General features: G+C 33.0%; 1 protein-coding gene across 4 annotated transcripts in view; it reads left to right on the top strand.

Moving 5' to 3' along the window:
- The window catches only part of Dmd (dystrophin), a 2,099,091-nt gene that overhangs the window by 1,444,035 nt on the left and 639,292 nt on the right, over positions 1-15,764 (top strand). For all 4 annotated transcript variants that reach the window (XM_047536255.1, XM_047536256.1, XM_047536254.1 and 1 more), the window contains exon 51: positions 4,020-4,252. In XM_047536255.1, the coding sequence (XP_047392211.1) occupies positions 4,020-4,252 (233 nt within the window). The remainder of the gene's footprint in view (positions 1-4,019; positions 4,253-15,764) is intronic.

Here is a 15,764-nt window from a genome sequence, read left to right as displayed (position 1 = left end):
AGCCATGAGGCTGGAAAGGAGATGTTGGTGTGGACCAGCTGGGGAGATAGGAGCTCAGGTGAAATCCCAGCATTTTAAAGTGTGACCTTGTACATGCTATGATTAAGGGATAAATGAGTTGCCATGGGAACATGGATGAAGGAGAAAGTAAGCATTTTAAATAAAGGAGTATCTTTTCTCAGCCAAATTCTTTACTGGTTTCTATTAGTATTTCAAATGTTGACAAGAAAAAGATACTTTCCTTTTATTGAATCATGTGAAAATGTACTTTTCCATATGACTTTAAAAGATTTGTACTTTTCTTGATAATTAAAAAAAATCTCACTCTCATAAAATAATATGCCTCTAATCTCAGGATAGATTGTTTATTCAAGGTTGTATATCTAGGAAATGGTAAAAACTACTGTTCATGAAGAAAGTACTATTGTACTCATTATTTTACAGAGAAGTAAATGAAGATTCTGAATGGTTAAATAACCAGCCTAAGGTTACACAGCTAAGACATGGCAGAGCAAATATTTAAATCCAACAATCTGAACTTGAAAGTCTGTTTGGCATTGTACTTCCTGATCCAGGGTTCTGTCCTGCTTTGTCCCTTTTTACAGAAAAGTGGGCATGATGAGAAGAATTAACTAGTTTTATTTGTTCTATTAAATACTTGACCCTCCATTATCTTCTCGAAGCAGTGACTCTAGTTCCTTTATTATTTTCTTGTTCTAAAAATAACTAAAACAATCTAAATTGCAAGAGCTTAGATATATATGTTCTAGAAATAATTCTTATTTGATAACTTCCAGATTCATGGTAGACAGAAGACTTCTAAGTTTACTGAAGACCTTACTGTGTATAGATTTTTTTAAAAAGATTTCATTCATTTATTCAGAGGACATCAACAGGTACCTACTATATAGGACCTGAGTGAAATGCAAGGGATAGAGCAGTGCACAAGAGAATGGTTCCCCCTCCATTTCCACCAGTGTAAAGATGTTCTCAGATGGCGATAGAGACCAAAAATGATAGACAGTTTAATTACATGACCTCTCAATCTATGTTACACCATGTGCATCCACAAGAAATCATATTTTTCAAAAACTATGGGTAAATGGCAGAAAGATCAGTAGAAGAAAGGGAGCAGGGAGTGAGGAAAGGGAAGAGGAAGAAGAGGTACTGGGGACTGAATTAGAAGATATATTCCATACTTGTATAATTATGTTAGAATGGATTCTTCTGTGGTGTATAACTAAAAAGAACCAATAAATAAATAGATACTTGTTCCCTTTTGCTCAGAGAATTTTATGATATTATTCCTAGTCCCTTCTTAAAATGTTTTAATTGTCTTATATCATTTTCACTTTTTGAGTCTTAATCCATTGACTAAATAGACTTTTTTTTCAAAAGAACACAGTAGTCTTTGCATTGAAGTCTGATAATTCTTTGCATCCTCATCCTTCACTATATTCAAATTTAAGATGACATAATCATTTCCACTTCATTAAATACTTCTTTGTTGGTCTGATGTAAGTCTAAAGGAGAAAAAAAAAGTCTCTCTTCCACTTCTCATTTGAGGGTTAAATTTTCAATAAGTCAAGTTAAAAAGAAAAAAAGAAGCATTGTAGGACACTTACATAACCTTGAAATATTCCCAATCAGCTTAACATTGCCTGGGTATCCATTGTGCATCTATTTAGGAATAATTTGTCCATGTTTTCCAGTCAGCCTAGTGTTCTGCAGTGAGTTCCTACAGTGATATTTAATTTATCTCTCCTTTCAGTCCTACCCAATGCATACTCTCCAGGGATTCAGCTCCTCTGCTGGAATCCCTTTAAAGGTTTCTAGACCTTGTTTGCTCCTGTGCACAGTTCTCCTAAACGGTGGATCACAAAATGTTATTTCTGCTTTAGATTGTGTTTCTTTTTTTCTAGAAAGAGCCTCAGAGTAATGAGATAGCTTTAAGAAATAACATTTCTTCTTTATCTCCTCAGTGTTATTTTCTTTCAATCATTACTTTTTGGCATTGGATTTTGATTTTTGACATCTCAAACACTTTTATTTCTGCCTTGTTCAAGATTAGCTCTTCCATCTGTACAAGACTTTGGTATCTAAGAAGTTCAAGAAACGAGAAATATTCCTTCATCCCTCATCTTCTCTAATGAGGAGACAATTTTTGGGGGGTGGGAGGTGCAGGGGATTGATACCAAGGACATTTAACCACTCAGCCACATCCCCAACCCTTTTTATTTTGAGACAGGATCTCACTAGGTTGATTACAGCCTCACTAAGTTGCTGAGGCTGACTTTGAACGTACTATCCTCCTCCTCAACTACCTGAGCTGCTGGAATTACAGGTGTGTGCCACCACAGCTGGCAAATGAAGAGATAATCTTAAAAGTTCAAACAGGCTGGACATGGTGGTGCACACCTGTAATCCCAGAAGTTTAGGAAGCTAAGGCAGGAGGATCACAAGTTTGAGGCCATTCTCAATAAGTTAGTCAGGACCTAAGCAATTTAGAATGACCCTGTCTCAAAATAAAAACTAAAAAGTGTTGGGGATGTCACTCAGTGGTTAACTGCCCCTGGGTTCAATCCCTGTTACCAAAAACAGTACAAAACGTAAGTCAAACATAAAAATTAATATATGACCACCTCAGAATGAAAATATAATATAATATGGCACATTTTTTTCATGTTGCTGTTATAATTCCCTTGTCCATGCCTCCGAGGTCTCCAACTGAGATGTCTTTTGCAGTTTTCCCTGAAAACCTCCCTTCTGAATTTCATAACCTGATATTTCTTCATTGCTGGTGTCCTGGTTATATTAAGCTCTTGACATCATTGTCTATCAGCTAGCCTCCATCCTCCTTTCCACCATGCTTCTCCTATAACACAGCCATGTGTTGTTATTTAGTATCATTTCATACCAGTCAAGTTCAACTCATTTCAGTCAAAACAGGGTTGCACAATAGACCTCTATTTTTCCTAATATTCCAGGTTACCATACTTTATCTCCAATTTCTCACCATGTTCCTTTGTGGAGTGTTTTCGTTTTCTATTAACCAGGTGTTTATAAAAATAGTAACAGCATTATTGATTACCTACTAGTGTCAGGCACTGTGCTAATATGCTGTTGTAATGATGATGTTCTGTTTCTGGCATCATTGTATGTTCATCTTTTATATTAGTAATTGAATCCACAGAACTGGTCCTGTGATATTATCCTGTTATTATTCCTCCTTTACTGAGATGAAAACCTGAAACTTGAAGAGGTTAAATAACAGCCAAGGTTCTAGAGTTCCTAAGACAGAGAGCAAGATTCTTTCCCTGGTCTTTTCACCCCAGGATGTCAGATCTTGACCATTACCAGGTGCTATCTTACACTGCGAAGTTCAACACTATTAATATTAAGATTTCTTACTAACCTTAAAGCAGTATTTCCTGTACAAACAGAAACTTCACTAACTCTCATTTTCCAAAAATAATGTACTTCGGTTTTTCTTCACTGCTAGTCACTTTATTACCAATCTAGAAGAAAAGAAAAACATAAGATTAACTGTTCCCAAAATAAAATACAGAGCTAAGACAAGAACATTTCATTGACTTTGATTTCCCTGGGGTCTTTCTCCAAAGTAATTTACTACTTATAAAGGAAATTATTAGTCAGAAATAAGATCTTATCCAGTCTTTTGTTTTTCCTTTTTTTCTTTGAATGAAAAAAGGAAGGTAAATCTTATTCACCTGGAAAGTCTGAATACTTTTGTTTACCAATTATTTGTCCAGGTATGAGAATAAGTTTATCATTTTGAAAGATTATTAAATATGTATTGAAGAAAAGTTTATCTTTGTATTTCCTATGATGTATTATTTTACAAAGTATCCACATTGTTATAAACAGACATAATGTCATAAATAATGGTCTCAAATTGTTGCCTTTCAATTAAAATCAATTGTTATTTAAATTCACTCTTTAGCTTGTGTTTCTAATTTTCTTTTTCTTCTTTTTTCCTATTTTCAAAAAACATTTAGCTCCTAGTCAGACTGTTACTCTAGTGACACAACCTGTGGTTACCAAGGAAACTGCCATCTCCAAAATAGAAATGCCATCTTCTTTGCTGTTGGAGGTACCTGCTCTGGCAGATTTCAACCGGGCTTGGACAGAACTTACTGAATGGCTTTCTCTGCTTGATCGAGTTATAAAATCACAAAGGGTGATGGTCGGTGATCTTGAAGACATCAACGAAATGATCATCAAGCAGAAGGTATGAGTAAAAAACTTAAAAACTGGCAGAAGGTTTTCCTTAAAGTACAGGTTTTCCACTGGTCACACCACTCTTGTAGACCATTACCCAATGAGTCTTTACACAGCTTTTCCTCTATCAGCAAGCATACTACTCTTTCTATTCTGTTCAGCCTAAGTATAATCAGGGGTATGAATTAATGCAATTAAATATAGTAGCCATGAATTAAAAGGAGAAAATATGAGGGGAAAAAAGCATAAACCTTCAAGCATAGTTGACTTAGTTAAATTCAACAAACCACTGGTATTTTTAAAATCTTTTTGATACCAAATAATTAGCTTCATTGGACTGTTTACATTTAAACTGTTTTGGCATCCATAACATATCACAGAATCAAACATAATAATCTGGAACTTGTTTGTTACCTACAATTCTGAGTTGTCTGTGCCAATATTCCTCCTTCAATGATAAGGATAATTGAAAGTTAGCTATAAACAAAAAAGAAAAATAACAAACCATAAAATGTTTTAAAATAACCCAGATCTCAATATTGGTATTTATGCCATATCATACTCAAATAAACATGTTTTTAATACAATATTCCACTTCTCAGCCTCATTGGAATCCAGTTGGTAAAATTATGACATCAATTAGAAACCTTGTCAATAGAAACATGGTTTACCTAGCTAGAAAAATAATAATTTATATCATCTATACTTCTGAATGGATGAAAAAGTAATTTTGAAAGTTTCATACACCATAGTCACTTCCTTTTTAAAATCTTTCAAACATTTCTAAAGAAATAATAAATTGTGGTATAGATATTCAACTGTTAAATAATTGCCTTTTGAAAAAACAAGGAACAAGTCAGACAGTGAGGGGAACATTTCTGTGGTACTGAGGATCGAACCCAGGGCCTCACGGGCACTGTACTACTGAGCCACAACCCTAGCCCCTCTACTACTGCTTTTTAACAAGTGTTCATAGTCAAATTTTTTTTCAGAAAAAAAAGCAACTGAAACTCATAGAGGACACCCTCCTAGTAGGTAGTGGAGCAAGGATTTAAATCCAAGTCTGGTTCCTAAGCCTGGGTTCTTATTTACTACATATACTGCCTGTAATAGCTATAACTGTAGTGACTACTTAGTTATATATATATATTTATATTTATATATTTGTATCTATAGTCTACATCAGATATTATACTGAGACTTTTACATTTGAAATGTGCTGACAGATGCAGAAATAAGAGTTACATTCTTTCATATCATTTTACCAGTACTTCCAGAAGTAGTATTTACCAGAGGTGTCAACATATTATAGTGTTTAAAATATAGGCTTTGGAATTAGACTGTCTGTGTTTAAAACTTGGCTCTAATACTATAGTTGGGTGACTTTGGATGAGTTGTTCAACCTCCCTGTGTTAAATGTGGATAATTATACTATCTGCTTCATGGGTTACCATGAGAATTAAATTAGGTAGTGCATGAAAAAAATTCTTTGCATTGCTTACTGTGAGTGTTCAGAATATGTTAATGATTAATATTAGGTTCCACAGCAAACTCTGAAAATCTGCCCATTCATAGCATTTGTATTATACAACTGTATATGACATAATAATATGAAACTGACAGCTTGTTTGCATATCTGCACCCTATTCTACCATTGATATTATGGGCTCCTGCATAACCTCCTTTATATTAGAGTGAGAAAGTCCACACTCCCTTGTGATGGGTTCATGAGCCTCACCTTTATAGAAGCCATTGACATGTTCAGTAGTCTTCAGAGTTATCCAATAAATTTGCCTTTTTCAGAAAGTACTATTAATTTGGTGCCCTTCACAAAGATAATTTTTAAATATAGACCTGAAAGAAGAGTTAAAGAGCCATACCTGGGGTCAGAGAAAAATCAAGATTTATAAATTGTATATGTATAATATGAAAATTAAGTTTCATATTTGTAAATATACATTCATATATGAGAATATGTTCATATTAATATTTATTAATAAATATTTCCAATTTCCCTTACCTTGCTAAATAGTAAGGATGCTTCTCCAGCTTCCTTCTCTTGAATTAGAGAATAATATATGAAGACATTGTTAGTTCTTGCCTTTTATGGCTTTAATCACTAACTAGTCAGTAAAATGGTCTTAAATAATTATTAAAGAAAAGTATGCATATGTAGGGAAATAAGGATAGATAAGTTTAGGGAGCATTTTATCAGAAATTAATAGTTCCTTTGAGTAAAATTTTAAATAAAACAATCCTGGCTCTAATGTTTGATGTGTGAGAAAAGAGATAATATTCCAAAAGGGGTTTGTATAGTGTAGAAATTCTATTAACATCTCTTTATTCATATATTCCATTAGCAAACTTTTTTATTGATCTGCTACTATGCACTTGGGAAATATAAAGTTGTACAAGGTAGGAATGCACAGGTTTAAAATGTTGAAAGTCTAAGTACATCTGATCTATTACTTAATGTTCAGAATACTATAAGGCAGAGTGAGGATAAAAAGCCTACCTGCCCAAGTTCAAGGAGGAAAGTGACAGTGCTAAGACTTGAACCCAATCAGAGGCCTGATCCTTAAACATCAAGGTATTTTGTTTTTTGTGTTTTACTTCCCTTATATATTTGATGGTGATCTAGGGACTTATTTCAGAGGAAATTAAGCCAGGGAAGAGAACAATGGCATAACTTGCCGAAGAAGGTAAAACATAAGTCCAAAATTAAAGAATAAGTTAGAATTGACCAACTAGATGAGTTGAGAAAGGCAATCTAGGCGGATGGAGCAGAATATACGTTTCACTGAAATAGGGAGAAACATATTACATAATAGGAATTGTGATTCCATATGGTGGAAGTTAAGATTGTATGATGAGAAAGAAGTTGATAAGGTTGAATAGAGAGAAGTAGAGCTAAATAATGGGGATACTTTCTTGCCAGACTGTGGAGATTTGTTGATGACCTACAGGCAGTGGCTACCCTTCAAGGGATTTTAAACAGCAAAGTGAAATCATCCAATGTAAAATTTTTAGTTGCCTATCAGTTAGGGTTCTCTGGGTGCAAGTAACATAAATCATTCTTTGATTAAAATTAACATAAAGTGAATTTACTAGAATTAGCATGAAGGCAATGGAACAAGGCTTAGAGAAAGACAAAGATCTGAGCATACCTAGGTACCTGATTAGTAGAAACTAGTTGAGTCTTTTTTTCTTAGAGACAAGTATTTGTTTATTTCTCATGATAATCTTTTTTTATTTTGATTCATTGTACACAAACAACTATTGTTTCTCTAGTTGTCCATGAAGTAGAGTCATACCATTTGCATGTTCATACATGTACATAGGATAATGATGTTTGTCTCATTATATTATCTTTCCTTCCCCCACCCCCTCCCCACCCCTCATTTTCATCTATACAATCCATCCTTCTTTCATTCTTCCCTTACCTACCCCCACCCCTGTTATGTATCATCAACCACTTATCAGAGAAATCATTTGGCCTTTGTTTTTTGGGGATTGACTTATTTCACTTAGCATGATATTCTCCATTTCCACACATTTGCCTGCAAATGTCATAATTTTATTCTTCTTCATGGCTGAATAATATTCCATTGTGTATATATGCCAGTTTCTTTTTCAATTCATCTATTGAAAGGCATCTAGTTTAGTTCCACAATCTAGCTATTGTGAATTGAGTAGCTATGAACATTGATGTGGCTGCATCACTGTAGTATTCTGATTTTAAGTCCTTTGGGTATAGGCCATGGAGTGGGATAGCTGGGTCAAATGGTGGTTCCATTCCAAGTTTCCTAAGGAATGTCCCTACTGCTTTCCAGAGTGGCTGCACTAATTTGCAACCCCGCCAGCAATGTATGAGTGTACCTTTTCCCCCACATCCTCGCCAGCACCTGTTGTTGCTTATTCTTGATAATATCCATTCTAATTGGGGTGAAGTGGAATCTTAGGGTAGTTTTGATTTGGATTTCTCTTATTACTAGAGATGTTGAACATTTTTTCATATATCTGTTGATTGCTTGTAGATCTTCTTCTGTGAAGCGTCTTCTCATTTCCTTAGCCCATTTATTGATTATTTGTATTCTTGGTGTAGAGTTTTTTGAGTTCTTTATAGATTCTGGAGATTAGTTCTCTATCTGAAGTGTATGTGTCAAAGATTTTCTCCCAGTCTGTGGGTTCTCTCTTCACTTTGTTGATTGTTTCCTTTGCTGAGAAAAACTTTTTAGTTTGAATCTATCCCAATTATTGATTCCCAAAACTAGTTGAGTCTCCTGCATAACTATGTTCAAAATTTAAAGCCTAAAATAGAGAATCTAGTTGACCTTGCTTTGGTTCCACCCATCTCTTAGTTGGAGAAAATCAGAGAACCTTGATTTAAAGCCTTCTCCCAAAGTCACTTACAATTAGGGAGAGATGACCTCCCCTCCCCCAGCTAAAAGAAATTGGGATCTGTTGACAGTAGAATAGAGAAAGGATGCTGAGCAGTCAATAAACAATAAATGTCCACTGAATTTGGGCAAGAAAATTAACAAGGATGAAGAACAGAAAAAAATTATTTTCAGGCAGTAATTATCATAATCTAAGCAACAGGTTGAACTATTTCAACTTTGTAACCTGGATACCAAAAATAAAGACCATTTATACATACATCAGTACCCCAAATATAAATTTTCTTGAACCTTACACATTCAGCAATTGGTTCTCAACAAATGTAAATTGTTGATGGATAATATGGGAATAAAATGTGATAAGGATATTCCATTTTACAGATTAGAATTTGGGGATTATAATTATAACTACAAAGTATCAGAAGTTATGTGATATGAAATAACAAGACATTTCATAATTCAAGGAGAAGTTAAATTTGAATGTATGAGGTTCAGATCACAACTTAGACATGCAATAATTGAAATATTGACCCCAGAAAAGATATAAGGACATTTATTTGTATATGCTAGCCTTTTAGTAGCTTTGGATTTTGTATTTAAAAATCACATGTCTGGTAAAAAGCTTCTGCTCTCCTTTAGCATAAGTTTTTAAAATTAAATTTCTTATTTTCAAAAATGGGGACTGCTACAATTTTGAGATAATAACTTGTACTAAGAAAATTAAACAAAAAATGGAAATTAAAATTACAGCTTTAATTTTTGAGATTTTACTGGGGACTGAATCAGAACAAATTATATATCCTGTACTTTTGTAATTATGTCAAAATGAATCCTAATGTTATGTATAACTAAAAAGAACCAATAAAAATGAAAATACTAAAAAACAATATTAACCTAAAAAATGTAGTTATCTTTGAGATTTTTAACATGTAACCATTTAAAAAATTAAACGACTTTACTGCTAAATTATGGAGAGTAGAAAATAGACCATTATCTTTTAGAGGAATATAGATGTGATACATGCAAATTAAACCTTAATTAATGTAAAATGTACATGAAGTTCAAAGTTTATTTTCTAAAATTGAGAATTAATAAGAAGTATGATTTGTAATCTATAGTTAAGAAATTAAGAAATGCTATTCCTATTTCATCATTTTTAAGTAAAACTTCTCTGAGACAAAACCGTTTTGACAATAATTAGCAGTTTTCTTTGTTGCATATCATCTATTGGCTGAAGGAAAAGATCTATTGAATCAGATTGTTACTTCTTAGGGAAAGAAAGGAGGGAGGAGAAAAGGGAAAAAAAGGAAGGAGAAATAAAAGGAAGATAATTAAAAAGAATAAAAGAGAAGGAGGGAAGAAAGAATGAGGGGGAGAGTTGGATGGGAAATCTAGGGAGAGGTTTGCAGCACTGGAGATAGTGTTGCTAGCAACAAATTGGTGACCATAGGACACTGTTGTTTTTTGTACTACTATTGTCTGATTGCCTGTGCTAATTGTAGTCTTTTTTCTAGTCATTTTGGCCAGGTGTTCACCACTTAATATGAACCATGGCCCTTGTATTAAATAAAGAATTGAATTGGCAAAGGTATTTTATCCTCTAATAAGACCTCTCCTGGTTGGAGTTGAGACAAATTGGCCAATCCGGACAAGATGATAATAGCCTTGTTCAAGATTCATTTTTTTAAATGTAGAACAAGTTTATTTTGCTTTTTTAAGCAGTGTTCTTAAAGCACTACAGCTTGGTAAACAATGTAAATTAATATAAGTCATCTCAAAAGCCAGAGTTCTGTTTTGTTCTTTTAATGAGTTGTTAAAAAGATGCAGACTATGCTAACAGGATAAATATTTTTAACCATTTCACTTTGAGGTAATGAAGGCTCACAAATGAGCATTTTTAACTGTGCATTACACTGTTACCTGGAAGATTTCACTATCACAAGATTGAACAGTTTTTGTGAGTATGGTGTATATTTAAATGGGAAATAATCACTTGGATGTGTTCAATTTTTGTTGTTGTTGTTGTTAAGGTCAAAACACTTAATGAAACTTCCGTTACTTTTAAACTCTGGTCATAGTGTCACAGAGAGCATTTGAATGGCTCTAGAATCATTCTGATGATAATTGTCATTGTATGCATTTAGTCACAATCTGATGACAAAGGAACTTGTCTAGCATGGCCCTAGATTATTGGTAAAACAATATATGTAGGACCAGGGAGTTGGGGTGAGGTTTAAAAATGGTATTGATTGTTGAAACTAAAAACAAAAAGAAACAAAGGAAAAGAGTGTTTCTTGGATTTATTCTATTGCCATGATCCTAGCAAAAAGTGCATATAACAAATAGCTTCCCTTAACAAACAAATGAGAAGTATTACTGACAATTTAGTTAATTGGTCTAAGGTCGTTTAGTAAATGTAATTATCCTAACATAAATCCAGTCCTCTTGAGAATAGTTTCATTTTCTCTGATCCTTTGTCCCCTGTTTACAAATCTTCTCTTTTCTATACCAAAATTGCAACAAAATAAACTGAACTCAATTTTTTTCTGAGTGCTTCCAACAGATTTCAAAAGTTGGGTGGCAGTCATCCTAGGGCAAGGATATTGATTATTCTGTTTTCCTTTTATTTTATCTAACAACTGTCATCTTACCAGTTTATTTCTGTATAACCTTGTTTAAGAAATACCATACCAGAGTATGTTGTCTTTCCATGTATAGAAGTTGTGTATTGCATTCTACAAAGAACAATGCCACAGTTTGCTTGACTGAAGGTATTTGTAAATTTTGTGTTTCAATTATCTTCAAAAAAATGCACACAATTCCAGTAGATGGCTTGTTATCCTGTGGATCATTGCTCCACATCTACACAATTTTCTGTTCTTACCTAGTAGGAGCCAAGTTCACTATTATCTTCATTGAAGGATGTAAAGATATGTCATTGTCAGTCATATGACTTATTTTGTACCCTTTGGTCATGACAGAAATAAACTCCCCTTAAATAAAAAAAAAAGTCAGAGTTGCAAATGCACACACGCAAATCCCATTTTGTAAGTCTCAATGAAATTTTTTATAGAAAATGATACCATACCCTTTTTTGCTGAAAGATAAACATGCTATAATAAACCACATATTTCAAAGTCATGCATAAAAATACCTATCTTATTACATTTCAATTCAATTCACTGTAAAGTTTTCTGTCAAAATCTTATCACACAAAACGGAATCATAGTATTTACATGAATTCTGATAAAAGCCAATATAGTATGTTTTCAATGAGATACTACTGGGAGTTTGATTTTTATAAAAAGTTTGTCATTTTTTATAAATAGTGAATTTTATTTACAAATTCCCTTGCTCAAGTCTAGTTAAAGTTCCTTTCTGTGAACTGACTTTTATTGTTTTCAAAATGATACCTAAAATCTGAGATCTTCTTTTTTACAAGTAACATGGATAATAAAATTAATTTAAATTTTTTGAAAATTATGTTTTTATGCCCTAACCCATAAGTCCTGCCTTTTGGCTTTATATGTCACCTAACTTTGAATCCTTCAAGTCTGTAATTAAAGATACAGTGTGCTGTAATATAATTCTTAATAATCTTAATGTTAAAGGAATGATAATGTTAAGGACATAGTTGGTTTTTCTTTTATTCTTTCATTCTTTCACTGAACAAATTGTCTTTGGAACCCCATGTTAACAAAGCACACTAGAGACAGGTAGGGGTCTATTAGGAAATGAACTTGGAAAGAGACAGTGGTATAAGTTTGGATTTAAATTTGATTTCCTTTTGTATGGTAATGAATAAATAATTGAGAATGAGATGAGGCAGTGATTACTCATCATTATTAGTAAAAGTGTTTTTGCCCATTTATCTACACATTCTGCATATGCTTCCTTATGTTAAAATTATATATGTAATTAACAAATAAAAATAGATATTTTAATAGTCTACAATTAAATGCTACTAGTATTTTCTTTCCTCCCTCAAAAATGCATATTTTGGAGACCTCCAATTTACAGTGTCAGGCAGATTCTTTAGAAATGTATAAGGACTGAGTTTTCATTTATTTGGTGAATTCTTGCTGGTGAGAGTGCCACTCTTAGAGATTCAAATTAAGAATGGTATAGGCTCCAAATTTAGAACATATCTTCTTTACAGGAAACATAAAAAGAAGAGGGGAGTCTTTGCCATAAGAGAAAGAAGTGCTATTGTAGTTTAAATATATATACATATATGAATGGATCAATCATATATTTGTTTTCTACCTCTAAATACCTGCCTGCCTTTCTCATAGAGAAGAAAATTATTTTTCTCTTTCTATGTATCTTGTTGATTTTTATTCAATAATCTGGGAATGAATATTGATTTTTGCATATGTTTTAATGTTTTTAAATTTTGAAAACTAATGTAATTGATCAGTAATTTCCAAGGTAGTCATAGGTACATTAATTTCAAAGAGCAGAAATTGGCTATGACTGTGTTTTTGTGATCCTGCATGGATTCACAAAATATAACAGGATTTTTAGAGTTATTTCAAATCAACTTTTTACTCAATTTATAAAAGTAACTTTGAATATAATTTAAGTAATTCATACATGCTTCCAGATGCCATTATCCTTATATTTTATGTTCTGCATAGCATCATATTCAAGAATTATATATTTCACATGATTTTGTCAAGAAAAGAATATATTCTGTATTGTTATCTGTATTATTTATCTCAAGAATAGAAATGTCCCGATTTTCCTGACATAGTTCCCTCGGATTGTGTAGGTGAAATAAACTTTATATTGATATATTTAGCCCCTCCATTCCAATTTAGTGTATGTTCAACTCTTGGATTATTTTTAAACCCTCCAACTAGAAATAAAGAAAATTCAGTTTGGAGCAAAAGCATACACAGTAGTTCCCCTTTATCTGCAGTTTGTTACCTGCAATCAACCAGGGTCTGAAAGTGTTACATAGAAATTTTCATAAGTGAACAATACTTAACTTTTAAATTACACACCCTTCTGAATAATGTGATAAAATTTCGTGCCATCTTGCTCCATCCCATCTGAGATGTGAATCATTCCTTTGTCCAGTATATTCATTCTGCATATTTACCTGCCTTTTGATCAATAAGTAAGCTCAGTTTCAGATGAACTATCCAAGGAGGTATCTCAGTGCTTGTGTTCAAGAAACCCTTAATTTACTTATTAATGGTCCCAAAGATCAAGAGAAGTGATGCTTACAATTCAAGTATGCCAAAGAAAAGTCAAGTACCTATATTAAGTGGAAAGGTAAAAGTTCTCAATAAGGAAAGAAAAATTTGAACACTCAGGTTGCTATGGTAAGAGTGAATTATCATCTGTGAAATTGTGAGGAAAGAAAAAGATATTTTAAAAAATAGGAGACCAGTAGAGTAGAGGTAGGGGATTAGGGAGGAAGGAGGAGGGGAGGGAAAAGGGAAGTACTGGGGAATGAAATTGGTCAAATTATGTTTGTGTAAGTACAAATACCTCACAATGAATCCCATTATTATGTATAATTATAATATACCAATAAAAACATGGAAAATAAAATTGGAAAAAAAAGAAATTTTCATGCTAGTTTTGCTGTCACATCTCAAACAGTAAAAGCTAGGGCCACCAAGCATGATAAGTATTTTGTTAAGATGGGAATACATAAATCATATGGTTTAGTACTACTTGTGGTTTCAGGCTTCTCCTGGGGATCATAGAACATATCCCCCATGAATAAGGGAGGACTCATGTAGATAGAAATTGAATTTATTTTATACTTTAAAAAGTGGAGAGATGAAAATAATTTACTCTTAACTCCTTCATTTCTTTTTTCTAAATATAAAATACCCTACATTGTACATAGAGGGGAAATAATTTTTAGCCACTTTGTTACAGTGAAGCTTTTCTGTCATTTCAATGTATATGAAAATCATAAAAAACTTCCACAGCTTGAACCAAGAGTGACCTTTGAAAATTTGACATAAAAATCAGACTTTCACTTTACCACTCTTACCCAAGTTTGATTTTTTTGTGTTATGTAACAGGTGTTAAGTAGGTCCTAGAAGAGGAGGGTTATTAGGAGAAGGTCACAGTAGTTGCCAAGAATGCAAGCAGGCAAGAAACTATATATAATATTTTTCAGCAAAAATGTTATCTAAATCAAAAAGAGAATATACTTTGTTTTAGGGGACCTTTTAGATGATAACCATGCAACCATTTCAAGGTGTTAGTTTCAACCAAATCTAATTACAAAGTGACCACACCAATGACTTCAGAGTTCACACTCCTTGTAGTTGATTGTAATGATCAGAAATAGCGTTGTCTAGACAGTGAGAGCATTGAAGCCTTTGAGATTTATTCCAGGCTTCTTGATGAAATTTGTTTTGATAACTCCAATATTTATTGGTCATTTTAATCACTAATTAGCTACAAAATTATGTTTTCTGTTAATTATATTTTCTTCTAAAACTTTCTGTTGTTTTTTCAAACATTTATCGTCATGTAACTTTTTACGTTTTTATGTTTTAGCCCTTGAAATTTCTTTAGATTTGCTTAAAGGCAGTCATGACATTCTATTTGTCACACTAAATACATTATAAATATTGTTTGTCACTTATCTTCATGAATGACTAGTTTTACTTAGCACTTGGAATTGAGCAATCTGTTGTAGGGCCATATTCAAATGTGTTTGACTATTACATGCAGTCCAGTTTATGCCTGGTTTTGGTCAGTGAAAAAATGACAGGATCCTAGGAATTAAATTTATTACACCAAGCAAAATATATTATACTTTTAGACACTCTTAAGAATCTTAGAAATTAAAGGATTTTTTTTTCTAATTAATACCCTTAAGATGGTCCTTGGCTGGGTATGACAAAAGCCTCACTATAGTGGCTTATCCAAATGGGAGTTTATAATTCCCACAGACTAAAAATCCAGAATTATGTGTGTTGGGTTGGTGTAGACTACAAACCATGTGTTCTGACTCCTTTCTCCATCTCTAGGCATTCTCAAACTGTGAACTTCTTTTCTATGGTCTTAAGATGGATAATCTGCCTCAAGACACCATGACTGTATTTTAAAATGGAAGAAAGGGAAACAGGGAGAGTAAAAGTA

Source organism: Sciurus carolinensis, chromosome X (genome assembly GCF_902686445.1).
Source record: "Sciurus carolinensis chromosome X, mSciCar1.2, whole genome shotgun sequence".
NCBI classification, from domain to species: Eukaryota; Metazoa; Chordata; class Mammalia; order Rodentia; family Sciuridae; genus Sciurus; species Sciurus carolinensis.
Note: the sequence above shows the minus strand (reverse complement) of the source record. Positions and strands in the feature narration are given on the sequence as shown.